Source organism: Cyphomyrmex costatus, unplaced genomic scaffold, assembly GCF_001594065.2.
Source record: "Cyphomyrmex costatus isolate MS0001 unplaced genomic scaffold, Ccosl1.0 scaffold5, whole genome shotgun sequence".
NCBI lineage: Eukaryota > Metazoa > Arthropoda > Insecta > Hymenoptera > Formicidae > Cyphomyrmex > Cyphomyrmex costatus.
The window spans coordinates 540,916-561,468 of record NW_017279267.1 but is presented as its reverse complement, the minus strand read 5'-3'; the positions used below and the strand labels follow the sequence as shown (position 1 = coordinate 561,468).

General features: G+C 32.2%; 1 protein-coding gene across 1 annotated transcript in view; it reads right to left on the bottom strand.

Moving 5' to 3' along the window:
- Positions 1–19,318, bottom strand: part of LOC108778438 (uncharacterized) — a 28,207-nt gene extending 8,889 nt beyond the window's left edge. Inside the window, exons 1-2 of the mRNA XM_018545617.1 lie at positions 19,217–19,318; positions 8,362–8,618 (exon numbers count right to left, since the gene is read on the bottom strand). Of these exons, the coding sequence (XP_018401119.1) occupies positions 8,362–8,512 (151 nt within the window). The 5' untranslated portion in view covers positions 8,513–8,618; positions 19,217–19,318. The remainder of the gene's footprint in view (positions 1–8,361; positions 8,619–19,216) is intronic.
- Between the last annotated feature and the right edge of the window lie 1,235 nt (positions 19,319–20,553).

The following is a 20,553-nucleotide window of genomic DNA, read 5'->3' as shown; positions in this document are numbered from 1 at the left end:
ATGCACTGCATTTGATTGATGTTTATTATTGTTATCATTGTTAATACACTGCTAATGATTGAAAAGCTGAGAATGTTAATTCGTTTATTGATTGAATGTACACAGTTAGCCAAAATTAATTTCATCTTGTTTTATTAATTTGTACAATTTAAACATCTTTTATATATTGCACAAATTATTAGTAAAACCACTTAATCCAGATTTATACCACTGGCAGCACAAATAAAATTTATTTATATCCCTTTACGAGTGTATTATTACAGTTCAGTAAATTTAATCCATATATTGATTGACGTATAACAGATATTGATAGTCGAGATCAAACGAACATGCAGCATGCACATTTCGAAAGGTTTAGATAACTCTATCAATTTATTACTGTTCAATCAGGCCAGCGCAGTGTGGAGCGGGGAATTAAATGTCTTTTGCAGCAATCGCGATATTCTACATTCGTATTTTCTTCTCTTTAGTATTGTTTATTGATTTATTTTTACACACATTAATTATTAATTACATACATTAATTAAGAATACCTAATTATTCGTTCATTAACGTAATGTTTGACAAAGTGTTCCTTTATTTGATAAATTCTTTATTATCTTAAAATAAGAATAAAATTTTTATCCGATACCGCGTTGAAATAAAGAGCTAACTTTATTTCAAAGGACTATACTCTTTGATATACATTTTGACGATTATTTGAAATTTAGATTAAGCCATGCTACGTGTGAATAAAAAGATCGCGAAACGCAGCGTGTGAAAGAATTCGCGCATGATTTATGTTCCCTGCGGTGCGAGCACTTACTGCCGCGTTATTCTCAATTGAGAATAACGGGTCTTCGTTTTTAATTGTGCTCTAACGCTTCGCGGAAACTAACCGGGCATTTCGCGATCCCTACAAGAGCGCAGATTGCACCTTGCTGCTCGAATGCAATGTGTGTAAGCCGGCTCCGAGATTTTAGTGCCACTAAAACGACTGTGCGTTACACGTTCACCGTATAATCCAGTTCGTAAATGTGAATCGACAGCTGCGTCGGATAAAACCGTTTTTTTCCCCCTAGTTTAAGCGCAGACGGCGATTTTTGCGGCTCCATTCGACGTGTGATATTAATCATCCGCGACGAAATATAAATGCAAAAAATACAGGTGAAAGAGTGAGAGAAAATCCTGGAAATCCGGGCACAAAGAAACACGAACGGGTGATTTCCTTAACGATTGCCATAAAATTTAACGTTATCCACTGTTGGAGTACTTTACGAGTTGCAGTCGTTACTAATCCGCACGAGAATGCATTAATTTAGCTCGTTGAAGAAAAGGAGCTTTGCTTTGTACGGGTTTCGATAGAAAGTAAGTTAACATCGAATATTTGCGTTTTTAACTCTTTAAGGATGGAAGCTTTTTAATAAAGAAATTTAAAAGGTCTCATTTTCAAAGAGTTTCTGAGGTTGCTAAATTTGTGTAATTTTAGTCTCACATGGAAAGAACGGTTTTGCTAAATTATTAAAAAATTTAGTTGTATAGAGATCTGAAAATAATTTTGTTAAACTATTGAAATAAATATATAAGACGGTGAAGTTGGCTACAATGTCAAAACTTTTTGTAACATTGCTTATTATGCTTGAACATCCTATATAATAATTATTTTGATAGTCCAACAAAATTATTTTCAAATCTGTAGTTAGCTAAATTTTAGATAATTTAGCAAAATTTGTGCAGAATTCTAAAATTCAAATTTCATAAAGGTAATCTATAATTGTCGTGAAATTCAGGTTTATGAAATTCTTGCACTTGAGTATAATCTAAAAATGTCGAATTTTAAAAAGATCAATGAAAGAAGATATAATGTCATAGGGTTTCTAATAGAAAGTTTGGAAATCAAACTATTTACATAGCTTTGATGAGTTAAAATAAAATAAATTTGGAAACTTAATGTTGTAATATTTTGCAATTAAGAATTTTCTAAAATCTTGTTTTGTTGGATTATTTTTAAAAAAATCTATTCGCCATATATATATTTACTGAAAAAAGTTTACGATATTCTAATAAATATTTCTTTGAATATTTATAAGTAAATATTTATTTGCTATAAGTATATGTTTATTTACAAATAAAAAAAATATTTATTAAGATATAATAAATTTTTTTAATGTTGGATTTACCATTTTGAATTTTTTATTTTTCATCTTAAAATTAAAGCATTAAAAATAAGTTATTCATTGATCAAGTTTTATAAAAACAATTAAGCGAACAGTTTATACATAAAATAAAAAAGGGTGTGTCCAGATAGGCACGCCCATCTGCAAGGGGTTAAGTATAATAAAGAAACCGATCTGAAAAATTGTAAAATAATGCGATATACAGAGGCTGAATCCGGGTTACATCGGATACGGTGTTAAAAAAGCATTACAGCCTTTCGAATAACGTTTGGCAGATACGGTAATATTGCGGTGCATCACAATGTGCTTTTGTGTTACGATCGATGTTCTCGTAAGCAAGCTCCGAACCATATTACGAGCCCATTGCAGTATATCGATACAACTATGAAGAAGGTTTTTAATAACGCGTAAAACATAGCCTTGACGACGAAATTGCAAACTGTAATCTGCGATCGCAGAACCTGTACGATCGTGTGAAACAGCTTTAATTAAGGGTGTGTCCATTAGGCATTCGAAATCTGGTGTATAATGGAAAAAGTTTAAAATCGTATTGCTTCTTTTATTAACGCTAATGGAAACCAGCTGAACCCACAAACGGAAAATCCGCTCTTTTTCTCTCACGATATATCAGGACTGAAGTATTTGCAAAAGTGTTATATTATCGATCTACATGCAATCTTAATTAATCACGATATATCGGAACTAAAGTATTCGCAAAAGTGTTATATCATCGATCTGTGTGCAATCTTGATTGATCATGAACTCTCTGCATTTCAGATAATAACTCGCAATCTCGTAGTTATTAATTGCGACGAGACTGTCTTAATTGGGACGCGGAACGAACGTGCCGCTTAAAGTGACCGAATATAAATTCTGCAGTTGTCCCGGGAAAATCAGGTCCCCAAACGACCTCTGGGTTCCATCGGCTCGAATAATATTCGTTGGTGTATGCGAGGATCATAACCCCAGATAATAGGATCTCTGAAAATATTTGGTGTCAGAATTACTAATTCGTCGTGCCTCTGCAAACTTTTACGTTATTTGCACGCTGTAGGAATTTTACCCTCATGATACTATTCACCAAATCGTTCAATAATTAGATCGTGAAGGCATAAATATTGTTTTAGTGGAGGTGTGTGTTTCAATATACATTACTCGGGGCTGGACATGTATTTAAAATACTTTTATTTAAAACATAGTATTTATAATACAAATCTCTGTTTTATATTTTGTATTTCAGTGGATCACATGAGGAAGTATTACAAATTTTGTATTTAAAATTGAAACATTGAAAGTTTTATTTTATAATGTATTTTATAATTTATAAATAATTAGATCGATTGTTAATCTTAGTTTTTTTTTAATACAAAATACAAAATTTAATTATTTTAAAAATACTGTTTTTCGAATAAGAGTATTTCAAATACTTGCTTAGCCAGTATTAAAAATCTATAGTACGTATAACGTGCACTGTAGATTTTCAGTACTGACAGTGCATGTGTATATCGGAACACGGCCTAAGTAACTAAAATAAAGTAACAAATAAATGCACCTGATCGTTCTCACGTTTTCTATTCGCTTTGGGAGAAAATTTTACAAGGTTTTTTTTACAAAATGCTGCGCGCATCTTGCTACGTTCGCATGTACCTTAAGAAGAAGTCTACGATCTCCTTTGTCTCATTTCTTTCGTTCCACGTTTCTCTCTGTCGCGTCGTGGCGTCGTTTGTGTGAATCCGAGACGCACGCCAGATCGCACGGTTTCGACTGCACTTCTACAATCGAGGTCGCACGACGTAATAAATATACATCCACAAAACCATTTGTTTTCCTACATCGCCTTATGGCAAGGATACTACTATCGCCGAAGATGCTACCATCCGTCTTGTCGCTCATTTTTCATCGACTAGTACCAGCCCTGTTGATGCTCCCGCGAACCTTCCGTCGAAATGAGACGACGTTTGCGAGTTTCTCGTACTTTGTGCTCGAAACTCGACGTGAATCCAATTACCAAGGCCAGAGGAATGCGTATAAGTTGGACCAGTGTTTGACTGCGAAAAGTTGTACGATGACTTTCCATATAAAAATAAATTGCACGTATGACTTTTTTAAACGCAAGTTTTTAAATTATGATTTATTCAATAGGATAGTTGGATATGTAGTTGAATAAAGGAATAATAAGGGAACAATATTATATCTCAATAAAAAGATTTTAAAACATATTTTTTAAACACAAATCTTCGGTAAAAACTAAAAAGTATATAAATCTTTAAAAAATGTAAATTTTTCACATTAAAATAAATTATAAATAATAAATACTTTGTACCGTAGGTCTCATGGTACTTTGGCTTTATTGTACGTGCAATCTTATATTAATAATTGTAATTAAATAATATTATATCGTGTAAGAGAAAAATATAATAATTTTTCAATGTTTACGTTTGCGAGTTACAACTTGATCAGTTTCGGTTACATTGTTGAAACTCCCTTTCAATTCCGGCCGAAATCGAAATCTAACCGAAACTTCGATTTTTAGCTGAAACTGGTCATAACCAAAACCGAAATCGAATTTTTGGTCGACTTTAGGTTCACCGTACATTTTACGTTATCTGTTACGTGTAATAACGTTCCTTAATATCCTTTAAAAATATATTGATTTATTCAAAATTATTTTACAAAATTTTTCCAGGACACCTTAAATTATATGCCGGTCGCATGCGAGAAGGCAGGACGTTGAGAAACTTTGCGGTGCAGCAACGTTGTTCCTAAATTATAGGTCATAGAGGACTCCGTCGCGAAAGTTGTAATTACTCTCATAAGTAATGGAAAGGATATGACCTATCAATCAACGAAAAACTAATATTGCGAGGTCAACAGTTTATTAAAATGACAAGTTATCCCTTTCGCGACGACAAGTTTCATCCCCTAACAAAAGATACCTGTGAACAGGTAGCACCGAGCCAAATCTAACAAGGTGACATGCTTGCCTGTAACGATGAAACTTTGTATGTAATCCACAAGGTAACCTCCGCCCCCGCCGATGCGCGATATTAAACCCAACGTGTCCGTAATTCTGTGCGGTCCTTTCCCCGTTCCTCTGTCATTGCGACACCATGACGTTGCACATCCAAGTATTTATGCAATTTCATCTCTCTCGTATAACTTACACCATTAAAATTAGCTACTGTAATTGGATTGCTACTCCACGACGGAGGAAGAGATTCAACGTACGAATGCGCCTCAAGAATAGAAGAGTTAAATTTCTGTATAATTTAATTTTAAAAATACGCTTAAAAAAGTAACGCAACGAGTATATTGCTTGATTTTGTGAACATTTGCGAAGTTTTTATATTAATACAATATCCTAATTCTTAATTGTCAATTTGATAATAATAACGATGATTAATTTTTATTTATCAACTTACACCATTTTTAAGATCTTTTTAATACGCTTTTCATTCGTAGCATTAATGCTTTCTGTGTGTATTTTCAGTTTGACTGAGCCTATTAATAAAAGCATGCATAATGCAAGTAGAGAGATCTGTAATTCCGCAGTGTGACAAATAGGTCAAACGTGCATGGTCAGATCCGCTTCCTGCTACGTATCCACGTGTCCCATACCGGTACGCTTCATTACGAACCAGAAGTTCGGCGCACAATAACCATCTGTATCTAGTGTCTCGTTGTTTCCTTTGATATATCAAATACTATAAAGGGATTCTCGTCAACATTACAGTAAACCAATTGCTACATCAGTAGATCAGGAATCTATCGACTTCTATTTAATCAAGTAGAATTTTAGACGTATGACATCAATGTATTTTAATGAAGTATAAATGTTTGGACAGGTTTAATTAAATGAAAATTAGCCCGTGTAAAATTCAGAAAATTGCTCTATTTTGTTGATCGTAATTTTCAAAAAGAAGTTATTTTCTTTAAAGGAGTTCCAATGAGACCAAATTTCATTTTCGATTCTCAGAACGACGTTATATCGAAGTCGTAAAATGTATGGCGCGGATTGGCAACGACAAACTTTGTAAATAGCAGTTTATGTGTGTATGTGTGTACAGCCAACATTCGCGCAAAGCCTGTGCTAGTACAGTCGAATGACAAGTCGCCAAACGAGTTTTGAATTGAATATTTCATCGGACGCGAACTCCGGGCTTATACCCGACACGACTTTCTCGTCTTGACAGGAGCATCAGTATCACATACGAGCAATATATAAATATATATTGAAAAATATATGTGTACGGCTGACAGTAAAAGCCGTGTAGGACGAAAAAAAATTTATTTTTCAAGTGATAAATATTAGAATTTTTTCTTTGCGCTTTTATAAAGCTGCAATAATACAGCGACTGTGGTGATGATTCTTTCAAAGCGCTTGATAAGATTGCGCTGCATTACTTTAAGTGCGGCTTCAGAAAAATGGTCGTAACGGCGACAAGGTTAAACTTTCATGAGACTCTGAGAATGAGCAACTGTATGTATCACTCTGAATAATTTATTTTTAATGTGATGCGAATCATTACACGAAACAGGATTTATGTCTTCGTACTCCGAGAAAAATAGATATTTCTTTTAATTAACAAATCAGTAATTGATGGAGGAGAATTGTTATGACACAGGATTTATGTTTTTGTATTCCACTAAGAAAAATAAATATCCTCTTTAATTAACAACCCAATAATTGTGATAAAGAAGAATTGGTAATAAAATATAAGTACATGTTGTATAGTTTTGTGCTTTGCTACAAAAATTGTATAAAATTTTTTGATGTTTTAGTAAGCACTGAAAAACAAGAAACTTAAATGACGCGTTCGTCCCTCGAGAGTATGCACAATTTTTTTTCACATACCTGCTATGAAAGCCTGAAATTGTACTTGCATGAGCGCTCCAGAACGGTCGACTGCAGCGAACGACTCTTTAAAGTCTAATCGGTTCAGCATTGAAATCCGGGACCCTACTACAAAGCTATGTAGGACGAATGTACATCTTCTTACTAGCTCTCGGCGGAAAAGCCAGCGCAAGCATCCACAGAAAGTAAATATCCGAACGGTCAAGTTAATATAGATACGAGATTGTAGTCCATCGGAAATCGACAATGTAGCCATTCAACTTGTAATTTGCCAATCGCAGCAAATAATGGAGAATAATTCCGACGCTCGTTCGCAAATAAAAAGATTCGAAATAGCATTTTCGATTATTCTTTTTCCTCGTATTTTTATTTGTATTGTCAATCAACAACTTTTTGTTCTCAGACAGAACCACGATAGCTTGACATACGTTTTCACAGACTTTTTTTTACGTAAAAAAAAATCTAATCACCCTCTAAACCGCATCACGCCGTAAAATTTTACATGTTATCGAAACTTTCCCATGCTCGCAAGTTCGGTGCAGGCGAAAGTTTAACTTTAGCACCAAAACGAATCACTCTTACGGCTCGGTTTCTCGGCTTAGCCACGTAGTGTTCAACTTTAGAGAAGGTAATTAAACGCGAAGTTCCCTGCTCTTCGATTTCAAATTTCTGCGAGACGTTTATTATGTTACAACGGCGGCGGAGACTATTCGACGTGATAGTCTGAGATGAACTCTTGGGTCAATATGCTTAAGACATTTCCGTGCATCAATTCTCTGTACATTTACTTGGCACAAATTTAATCTAATTCTTCTTTTCCTATTCTTATTTGAACTGTATAGTAATAAATATAGACTGCAACATTTCTATAAAGTTGTCATTATCAGTTTAGAAAGAGCAAAGTAGTTTGATTCCCTTTTTTTCTTTTGAGTATTAAATTAAAGAGGAAAGCTGATACAGTTAAAGAAAAATGCTGATATGATTCAATTCTTTCTACAGAGTATAAATGTTAAGACCACGAAATATATGCGCAGTTCTTACTATATATACATATATATAAATCCAGCAAATAAACTGACGTTATTTATTATCATTTTGACGTTAAATAATGTCATTTTAACATTATTTAAATGTTAAAATGACAAAAAATAACATCAGCTTATTTTGGTAAGTAAAATTAAATTAGTATAGCTAACAACGTGAGGATACATTTGCAGAATACGCAAAGAAAAAAAGACAATGAGAAATAAATCAAATCGATGTCTTATTTTAGTGATGCTCTGCTTCGGTACGTATAAAAAAATAATTGCATTTGTATTTGCAAATTATATATCGCTATCTATAACGCACCTTGTAATTGAGTGATATTTCTGGTAACTTTGTGGCCGTTAACAAGCTGCTCGTGCAGGTGTCTGTTGCGGTGCCGTGGATAATTGGCGATAACGATCGTGATTGCCGCCAATACGAGGCAGAACCTCGACCCCCACACTGGTCCTGTCATCGCCCGTCGGATCTCGCATCCCCCGTGGTTTTTTAAATACAGTCGGGATTGTTGGAAAGGCTGTGATGTTTTCGTACTGTATCCGATCTTTCCCTTCCTCTTTGTTCTGAAATTCAAACATCGCTAAAGAAATACATGAATCTGTATCATCTATACGCCATAAATATGAGACAGTTAAATTATTGATAGAGACTAAATCGTTTAATAATGTTTCAAATAATAACTTAACATTATTTAATGCCAGTGACATATTTTTATGTTAAAATGATGACAAATAACCACAGTTTATTGCTTCTTGGGGTATATTAAATTGACAGATAAATCAAGTAGGTAAATTAAATAAAGAAACGTCAAATGTGGTTGAAATTAGATCTTGGTGTCTAATAATATTTCTATGTGAATTTTTCAATCTTTTAATTTTTAAAACTGGTTGAACACACAATCGGTTTTGAAAACGCAGTTTTCAATTAACAAAATTAACAATAAGATGGAATAGTAGAAATAGATATTGGTATATATATATAGCAATTACTTTAAAAAAGAATGCTCAATAATTAAGAAACTCCTTTTAAGCAAAATACTTTACATTCGTATTATGCAAAATTATTTTTTTTATATAAAAGTCTTTTATATTTTATAACTTTTGCATTTATACGTATATATCTTATGTATATAATATTTTGCGAAATTAATGACGACAAATGCTATTAACAAAAATCTAGCTTTTATTCAATATAAGAAAAGGATTACATATGTTTCGATATATTATAACGTTTGTTCTTCTTATTAAAATTTAACAAATACTAGAATGTGAATCGATTGTGTTATTTCTCGCAGTTGCTGCCGCAGTGCGTATATTGTTCTATATTGCTTTTGTTCGTGTATGTGCATCTCGTCGAGTGGCGCGTGGAAATAAACGAAAATGGAAGTTACTGTGGACAACGCACAAGAAAAATGCGATGATGACATCCGAAACAAGTGAGAATTTAGATGCGCTCTAAAAAAATATATTATTTTATTATTCTGCGATGCATCTTCTTTTTCCTAAATCCATATTCAAAAGGAGAGAGATATATATAATAATAGCAAACGAAAAGGAAAACGCGCTGAGGGAAACGCGGTTTTGTCTCCTGAAAAAAATTCATTCATTTTTCATGGCAAATTTACCAAAAAAAAAAAAACGTAATGCTCCTTGCTCAACGGTACAATTTTACTCTTATAAGTGTCACGTGTTTTTTATCACGATACACGATAATAAAACGGAGAGAATTTTATTTTAGCATAACATTTACGTACGGCGTCGTCGGAAGATAGATCATCAGGTTCGTAGACTCACTTGAGTTTGTCGAGGAGTAATATTGATTACGTTATGTCAAGTGTTATAACGAAACATGCTTAACAAAACAATTTAAATAATAATAAGATTAGAAACAAGACCGTTTATGCAAGAACATCACCTAAATACGAGAGACTTTCGGTCAAAATTAAATGTTAAACTAACGCATATATTCTTCAAATGAATTATTTTAGTAATATGACTGCGCGCCGATTACTTTTAGACATTCAACAGAGTCAAATTAAAATATTGTACTTAAATATAAAATATATTAATAATTTCTCTAATTTTAATAAGAAAACATATCTTAAAATCTAAAGAACTTATTAATAAAGAACTTATTGACAATTTAATATTATACAACATTAAATAAGAATTAGTCAAAAAATGTTCAACACAAATAAACGAATAAGGTCATATTTGATAAAACAAATGCCTAGTAACATTTTTATGTGAATTTTGCAATTTCCAATTCAATCAAACTGCGCATCGATTAATCTAACATTAATTTATAGTATCTTATTTAAAATATGTATGTCACACACACACAAACATTGAATATCGATATAACTTGTATTAAATGGAAAAGGATATCTCTGTTATAAAATAATTACGCAATTATTTGCAGGACAACGCGTTTAATATCGTTGTAATAAAATTTTCAACTAGTAGAGTTAACTCATCGAATTTCGCACTGCTTGTTCATAATCTTGCACGTATAATAAGCATAGTTTAATGCAAACGTAATACTATATGAGTTCGCAATAGTCTGTAATTCCGCGCTTTCATTAAGAAAATTACATTAGATGTTCCAGAAAACTAAGCATTCCATTCTGTATGAAATTATAATTACATTTCTCATCTTTTTTCCTCATAATATATAATTTACTTGACATATAAACCAAAATAGAAAAATGTTACATAAAAGTGGTCCGATCTGTCACGTGAAAATTAAATAGCTTTCGTAATTTTAATTTTAACTGAAATAATGCAAAAGTATTTAGGGATGACCGTCGCCACTTACGTCGCAACAATTTAAGCTGTGAATCTCGTGGTGATGTTCGCGTAAGTTCTCGAACCAGGCAGGAATAGAGAACAACCTGGAAACTCTGTGCAAACTTTGGATATATTGTTTTCGAAGGCGTTCACGCATCTAATAGAATTGATGTTGTGAAGTTTAGCTCGTTAGATTTCTTCGACAGAATATTGGCATATTCCTGCCGCAGAGTTGTAGAACGATTGTCAGAAGTGAGAAAGACAGACGTGTAGAGAAAATGGGGAAAAAAAGGAAGAAAGGAAGGAGATACGGGAAAAATGCGAGGTAATACATCGGATAGTTAGAAGGGAGGGCAACACCAGAGCTAGGCAGCAGAACTTTTGCACTTTCTCGAGGATTCACCTGCAGCGAGATAGTTTGTGGTCGTAAAGCAGAAACTGCTATCTCTATCCGCGGGAAAGAAGATATAGGCTATCGGACGCCTTCGGGATTTTCATCTTGAGATATGCGCAACCAATCCGGCTGGTAGGTGGCTGGATTATTGTGTCCGAATAACAAGGTGAAAGGATTTGCAATGCAGATCTTGCCATTATTGCATGGATGATGTTCAGCGTGCTTTCTATGCGCACTAAAATCTCTTCGTGCGTTTACCTCCGCCACGACAAAAAGCACGCTTTTTTAATTTCGCTTAATAGCAATTGTTTCATAACTGCTTGACTAGTTCACATAGTTTTGAACGTTGTTAAATTTTTAAAAGATTTAAACGATTCAGTAGCAACTTTTCAAACGCTATGCAAGGGAAAATGTTTTATAATACGCATTAAAGCTTTTTACATGAAAATTTATATTATTGCCTTTTATATACCATATATATACACACTATATATATATAAAATAAAATAATAACTTATGCCATATATATATATGACATAAGTTATTATTCTATTTTCTTATATATTTTTATAATATTGCACAATAAAGGTCAGTAAATTTAAAAAACGTCGGGTGAAATATTTACGAGTTCAGTAAAATAATTCACGTGCGCACAGCAGCGAGATATTACCAATGGCTGTGGCATCGCAACACGTGCGACTTCCAAAGATTTCCTCCGGAGTAACGATACTGCTTTTCGGCTTTGGAAGTAGTGCAGAATCCGTTATAACGTTCCAGGAAGTCGTTTTCCACCGATATTTATGACGCGACGAATCACGTTACTTACTGTTGAAACCGCAGTTTATGAACGAAATGACTCGCTGCACATTTTGTTTGTTATTTGTATACATAGTATAAATATTTTTAATAAATCCTGTTTAACTTATATTGTATAACGTCGAAATACTGTTTCTGATCATGATTAGAAAAAAAAAATTGTACGACAAGAACGCGATTTTGCTGATATATAAAAATTTAATTAAATTCATAAATCTGAAAATAATTCTGTTGAATTATCAAAATAATTAAGTACGTCAAAATAATTAGGAATCCCAAGTATGATGAGCAATGTGAACAGTTTTGACATTCTAGCAACTAGTTTTAGGTCTTACATAATTATTTCGATAGTCCAACAAAATTATTTTCAGAACTGTCTATCTAGTTAACTTTTGAGCTAACTTTAGTAATAGTTCTTTCTGCGTATGTATTATAGAAAAAAATCTGAGATTCTTTTTATAATCAATCTCTCTCCTTTCTTCTTTTCTAATAATTTTTTATATTTACCAAAGCTAAATATACGGATACTTCTTTGATATTGTCAGTTACACAGTGAATAAATAAATCTAAAATATTATTTACATGCATTTAATTGAATTAACGTCAAAAGTATATTTCTCGATGATGCAATATTTTGTCATGATATTTCTATAAACTCTCCAATATAAATAAAACTGTCCAACAGCTTGAGATGTTTAACTTCATATATAACTTGTGTTGTCACTACATTTAACAATAGGATAAAGACAAAAACATTATTAAGATATGAGATCATTTAAGCTACAGCGATTGTTGAAATAATACCAAATCCTCGACGGAACTAAAGGAAAGATTATGGGCCAAAATTTCTGCATACAATGCAGATTATATTCCCCACGTTTAACTTTGCTTCAGTTAGAATAATAAAGGATTAAAAAACGAAAATATTCTTTTCTATATGTTGGTTTTCCTTCGTAAAGATAATCTTTTTACGTTCTGACAATGTGTCGAAAACATCGTACGAATTTGAAGCGTAAAAGAACAATTGTTCGTCTCCCCGCACTTATTTTATATCCGTCTTTCTCCAGACTGGCTTGGAAAGATTCGAGTTCCACGAGGGCTCTCCGTGTAGCAAAGGATCTGCAGGGGACTCGACTGTCGGATCTCGCGGGAATTCAACTCGCGCGGCACGTCTCCGGGATCGATCGATCTTACCCGCCGCTCATGATGTCACGTTGCAACCGTCGGGTTACCGATACGAGAGAAGAAACGGTGGGAGACCACGCGAGACTTACGGAGACACGTGCGATAGCGTGTTTTATAATTTTAAAGCTCTGCTCCTTTGAACCGCAAAACCACAATTCCACAGTGTTTACAGCGGTACAGGTGGATGGGGTGGCTTATACATTCGACGGAAATAATCCTGATTATCTGATGCATTACGTTAATGAGGTAGACATCGACTGTAAACATTGATTTTCGATAAATCATCGCGAATGACACGCGTCACTCAGTGTTACAAAAGAAAGATTAAATGGAAGAAAAAGTGAGAGAAAGTAAAAACAAAGAAAGAATAGGGCATAGAACTCTAAATAGCTCAAATACCACGATTGGTGTAATACACGAAATGCAGAAGAAAAGGTTGACGGAAGAGCGAATTGGGAGAAGCTCGAAACAAAAGAGGATGTGTTACTGTCAGATCATATGTTATCCCAGATTCACAAGTGACAACTAATTGCCATATACCTATAATAGTAGGGTATATAAATTCGAGTATTTTGCACACAGCCTGACGGAAGAACCATTTATCATCCGTGCGTTTTATCACAAAACTTTTTTAAAAGAGAAAAATTTGTCAGAGTATTTGTCGTTCAAATTCGGCTCGGAAATTGTGAGATGCCCTATATGCACTAGCACGAGTACAAAGATCTTTTTGTAACGCCAACATGCCTTATTACATGTCTTTTACACATTTTATTACACGAGTTTCACATCAAAAGAAGCGCATTAATGAAAAATAAATGAGTTTCCCAAGTCCACACAAGATGTAACTTTAACTCTTTAACAGGATTTCTTGTAGCTATCTGTTAACCAGGACTAAAGTCGCTCAGCTAAACGATTCTTGAAATGGTAAATTACGCGAACAATTCTATTATTGATAACGTTAACTCAATAATATTCTCAAAATATTTTTGCATAAACCTAATCGCAATCAGCAATTCTTTGTATAAACAATTGTCGTAATCGTTTACGCAATTGCTTACTTTTTCACATAATTGTTTACTTTCTGAGAGAGACTCTCCTTTCGTAAAAGGAAAAGAAAAATAATTCAATTTCTGCTTCCTATGTAGCGTGAAAAGGGAAACTTCCGCCTTATGAAAACTAGAGATTTCAGTGCCAGAATTGTGTACCTCCGCTATAGAACAATCGATTTACGAGAGTCGGCGAAAATGTTGAGATATTCTTCATCGAATTATTTTCGCGGCAATAATAATCCGTCGAAATTACCGCCAGGCTTGACGTTTTGTTCTGACGTAATATCGAAGATTATTTTATTTCATTACGCGCAATTTATTAGAGTAGCCAGTACGTTGGAGTATCATCCGTGGATTAGTCGCGATCGCTATCAATCACGGGCTGATTGGGGCGAGCTAAAGGCTTATGGCTCAATTTACGATGTGCGTAAATTGTCGGAAAATTACGATATCATATAATTACGTTATTTAGATATATCAATAGATATAACTTAAAATGCGCAGTTCAGTGTGATTATATCCCTCAGGAAAACATTGTTGAATTGAGTTTTTAATTAAAATCGTGTTCTTTTCAGAAGCTAGTTGGATTAATGAACTTATCGGCGAATCATATTATAGATAATCCACTAGAGAGTCGTAAGTCGGTACGCTAAAGACATGATCCCAGGTATTAACGATTCCTAGTTTGCAAGTATAGTTTCCCAAATGGTCAAAGTTATTAACATTATATGCATCGAACGGAAAAGATATTATTTTCAATCTTGCATTTAATTGTCTTTATTAATCTGTATTCATTAAGAATCGCGTATAATTTTTCACTTTATACTTTTTTTCTTGAATTTCATAATGAAAAAAATGTGAAAATTATAAGAAGAAAGGAAAATATTAATGTAATGAAACTAAAAAAAAAATAGCAAGAAATTGAAAGTAGAAAAGTTCACAAAAATGTATGACTTGCTCGTTTTGTATATTTGGCGCATTTATATTGGAACGTGTATAAAAGAAATCACGGTGTATACACAAATTAATGATTCTCTCGTGGAGTATATTTTAAAAAATATGTGTATTTAAGAAATATATTGACGTAATCTTTCGATACTTTTGCGTGCGAATTGGATTGCCTGATCGATGTGCTCCACACGGAGCACATTTACGACCGAGCTACATGTTGATCAGGCATGAAAATCTAGTGAGCAGGCGAAAGAACAATGGGCACTACGATGAAGACGTATGCAGTAGGGGTTGAAAGAAAGAAAGTAGGGAAAGCAAGTAAGGAGCAAGAAATCTTACGGACACCTCTCGTTCGCGTGCAATCGAATCACCGGAACGGTTTCTCGGCCAACCTTTTGTTCGAGCTTGGTTTATCAGGGAACTTTAAAAGGTCGGTCCGGGTCAATCCTTTGGCATTTAAAGCGAGACGGGACAGAATCGGTTCTGTATCCAGAAAGCACCCCATTCGTCTGTATCTAGGATGTACACTCGACATTTAGTAAGGCTGACACGTATCCCATCTCCTTGGTAGAACATTGAATTTATCGTCAAGATTATCAGATATAGGAGATCTTCACCGTGTAAGCCATTTTTGGAGGATCCACAAAGAGGAATAATGCCAAGAGTATTATCTCGATTCATTCGTGTTTATTATCAATTTCGCGCATATTTTCGAAGAGATGGAAAGAATTTGAGGAGGAGTTCTGACAGAACTTTTATTAAACGTGTTAAGAATAGAAGTTTGAATAAAAGTTCGTAACGCTACGAGTTTCAAAATTCAATCAGTTGCAACTTCGTTAAAAATAAACGAAATTTAAACTTAAAAAAAGGATTTTAATGCTTAAAATCTTTACTTTTAAAAATTCGTAGAAAATGTGAGTTTCTATGAGTTTATTACTTTTACATATAAAAGACTGGACAAAATGGGACTTTTTTTTATTTTGCGGACTTGTCATGTGCCTAAAAAAACTTACGAAAATTTTCAACTTTCTGATGTGAAGCTGAAAGTTTTCTTTATAAAATCGTTTTTTAAAAATGTTTTTAAGTTTTTTTATTATTGAGTTATCGCGGATAAAATGAAAGGAAAACATACTAATTTTAATTGTTCGTAACTCCGTTGAAAATGATTGTACCATAATTCAAAAAACAAATTCTTAAAACTGAAACTTTATTCTCTTAAATAGTGTAATTGTAAAATAATCCTTTTAAAAATAATATAAACATCAAATATAAATGAAGTAATGTTATGAACTTTTGTTCCGACTCAAAATTATTAAGGTGCGTACGAAAATATACCTCTACATGTTTCGTATTCTTGAAATTAGAACGTCGCGTCGTGTCTCCACCGAACGAGTAACAAAGCAACTTTGCCGATGAGACTACGTCAACTTAACTGCAAGAACTTCCCCTTCCTAAGTGCATTAATGTAGATTAGTTGGAAGATGCTGATATCCTTGCACTAGGATTGAAAGTCTGTATGACGGCAGATAATCTGACAGAGATAAATACCCGAAATAATTTTTAAATCGATAGATTTTCTATCATAATATAATTTAATTTAATGTACGAATCGTCGTCCCAACCAAAAAGTGTCAAAACATTTTGATGAAAGATTATTTTATATTTTCATTATAATCCTTCAACTTACTTTGCATTAATCGAATTTATGGATGCTAGTGATTTATGAATCAATGTATTTTAATTATGCCGTTATTGTTTTCATTACAGTCATTTAACGCGAATCGTTGCACGTGTACAGTGTACACTCTTACGAAGGAAATTGAACGGCTAGCTTACGATCTCTGTCCCTTGTACCGAATCATTTACATAGGAAGACGGATAGGACGGATCGCTGATTCTGTCAACCATTATTCGTCGTGGCACGTGAAATCGATTATAGGAAGCTGCAATGTTCGTTATCGGCAGATATGCATCATTCAGGAGGATAAAATTTTCAGAAAATGCAGACTCGTTGGCGCTTTGCTGTGTCTCGAATAAATGCATTTTAACATCAAAATATTATCATGCGAACTCGGATATTTTTCGATCGTATCATTCAAACTAGTTATCTATGGAGCTGAATAAATTTTTAAAAACGTGTTATTTTGACGTAGATCTAACGTACGCACTTTTGTAAGCAGACTACTTAGAAACTATATTACATACGTATTCTTTCAAATATTTAAATTTTAGATAAATTTCGCTTATTTTACTTCATAGTATTTTAAATCTATGCTGTCATATTAATTAGTAATAATAAAATGCTATGTCCTTTGTGTAAAGTCATATAACTTTATTACATACATGCACCTTTTTCAATAACTTGCAACAGACTTTTTTGTAAAGAAATTGAAGAGAATCTAAAATTAATTAAGTAAAACAAAAAGTAAAAACTAAATCTTTATACTATTAGATATCAAACATGCAATGATAACTTAATCCCATAAATTAAAATAAGTTTTGTTATTTTTAAGTTATATCAATGTTAAAATGTAAATTAATCATTTCTGTCGCTAGTTTTAAAGTAAACATCGTCCATGTTAATGTATATACTTACAATCATTACAGAGTTATTGTCTCATGAGAAAATATTGAAACTAATCATTGTTGAATGTATTTAGTTATTGAAAAAACAGAAATTGCGTTGGAAAGAGGAAAGTTTGCAATTTTTAATGGGTATAAATCAAATTTAACAAATTCTATTTGTTAAATTATATATTAGATTATTTTGTTGATAAAAAATATGTTAATAATTAAGTAATATATATATATATATATATATATATAATTAATATCCAAGACATACAATCCAAAAACAGTATCTATTAGATTTAGTAACAGTTATTACAAAAATTGTCTGCAATATTAAACACAATATGTTAGAAAAAGTTTTTACAAGTTTTTGTAAAAAATTAAGTTTTGTACAAAAAATGATGCACACGTCAAAAATATTAATCTTTATGATTAGCATATTTTTCATTGGAAAGATCAATTAATGTACAAATATTTAGTTAAATTTTATTTATATCTATTAAGATTGCAGATTTTTTTTGTAAACGTAATTGTATTAGTTGGTCGTCACATTCGAAAATGACAGTTAATTAGTTTCAATATTTTTCTATGAAACACTCTATGGAATTAAATTTGAGATAAATAACATATTTTCTTGAGTTAAATTATTTAACTCCGCTTTAATCAAATTAACGATATTGGATAGAACGACCTATAAAAATAATTAAAAATAATTCAAATTATATATAGATATAATTTGACATTATGGATGACGTGTACAACATCAAATTCCGAATAAACAAATCGATCCAGTATAACTCTGGAAAAATAATTATTATTTTGTGTATCGGACAATTATAAAGAAGTGTAATTTTAGAAGAAAGAGAATTTAAAAATTATAACTTACAATAACAAAAATACGTATGATATCTCGCTTATTTAGCTACTTTATACATTATACTATTAATAAAATTAGCTTTTTTATCCTGCTTTTAAATTATGTATATTCGAGTAGAAATATTATTAAAATACAAATAATTTATATTTTCTTTACTTTGCTTAAAATTGATAAATAAATAACAATTACAACTTAAGCTGTTTTTTTTTACATTTTTTAACGCCAAATAAACTATAATTAATTATTTCGTAACAAGCAACGCTTGAACAAAAGTAGAAACCCTAATTAGGCGTTGCGTACAGTTAACGATCATTATCGATCCCCACGTGTATACGTCATTGTTGACTGCAAAATTACTTACTATTAATTACAAATTGTCCTTCTCTTCACTTATATTTAAATAAAAAAGAATTTTTCAAAATTTATTGTAGAAAGTAAAATACATAATAATCGTCTCTCTGATTTTATGTAACGAGTCAAAAATTTTTATAAGAATTTGTTTATCAAATTAATTAATGTTCTCACTCACCCTAATAGAGATCTGGCAATTTTAATTTTGTGTATGTCTTTTATGACAGTGAAGATAAACACCAATTTTGCAACGTAAAGAGTATACCACTCCCGGTTGGTACAGCACGGACGGCTGGCGACTGACTGCTGCGGAGTTTGAAAGCTCACGATTCTCAGGGCGACCTCTGTAATTTCCACGTGCTTGGACACGTACTGGCGCCATCGTAAAATATACATCAGATGAGTTTTAGCCTTTTTTTTGAATAAAAGAATGACTTTTTTGAAAGGAAAATCGTGCTTGACAAAAACAATGGTTTTACTTGTTAAGTATTCTAATGAAATTATAAGTGCTTTAAGATGATACTTTTTCTTTTCATTGTTAAAAGATTATCGAGCTTTCATGCTTTTTAATTTTGATCCTTCTTTTATGCTTGCAATATACTTTCATTTTTTTTTTTAAGAAATAGTACTGTACCTTATATAAATAATGTAGATATACAACATATTAAAAATCTGTAAAAATGATTGGATTAAATATCTTTATAACTTATATAGTTTTAATATTTTTTATGAAGAAACTTATACAATAAGCTTTTATAAGCTTTTCGATCTATAGAATTATCTGCTTATTGATTCAGTATTGAAATGGTCTAATTATATAAACATTATTTAAATATATTATATTGTACGTATAACTCTTATTCTTTATCAAATATTAGTACGCACAATATTAAAAGTTTTATGGAATTAATATGCATTAAAATATAAAAAGTAAATATTATAATATCCACTATATTTTATATTAATTTATAATTTATATTACTAAAACAGTTTAACATAAACGATAAAATATTATAAAATTTAATAACAGTATAATAAAATCTACTTGTATGCGTGTTTATTATGATTGTGTAAATCACGGTATTGTATAATCGAAATTCTTTATTTGTGAGGGAATTGTTATTTGTTTTATTCCATTGCATTGAAATATTTTCCATCTCACGTTTTCAGGGCCGGCGAAGTAATTTTTTTCTATGTATGGAGTTTTGGTTGGAGGAGAGTGGCGAGGGGGAGGGGTGACATAAAACTGTCCTTTCATGTATGCGTTTTTATTTTCATTTTATAAAGCAAATGTTGCTGATCTTATTTTGTTTTTAGTTATAAAATTGTTCATTAGTCATTCGAAATCTAAATCTTTGGCAATATCCTGATACACATGTAAAATTGCTATATTATTTAAACGTTTTTGTAACATTGTTACTCGAAGAAAATTTTTTAGACGCCTAGCACGGAAAACGACCTTTTGTTAGAACACGACAGACCTGAAATTGTTAATAGTATTTTAATTAATTTAGT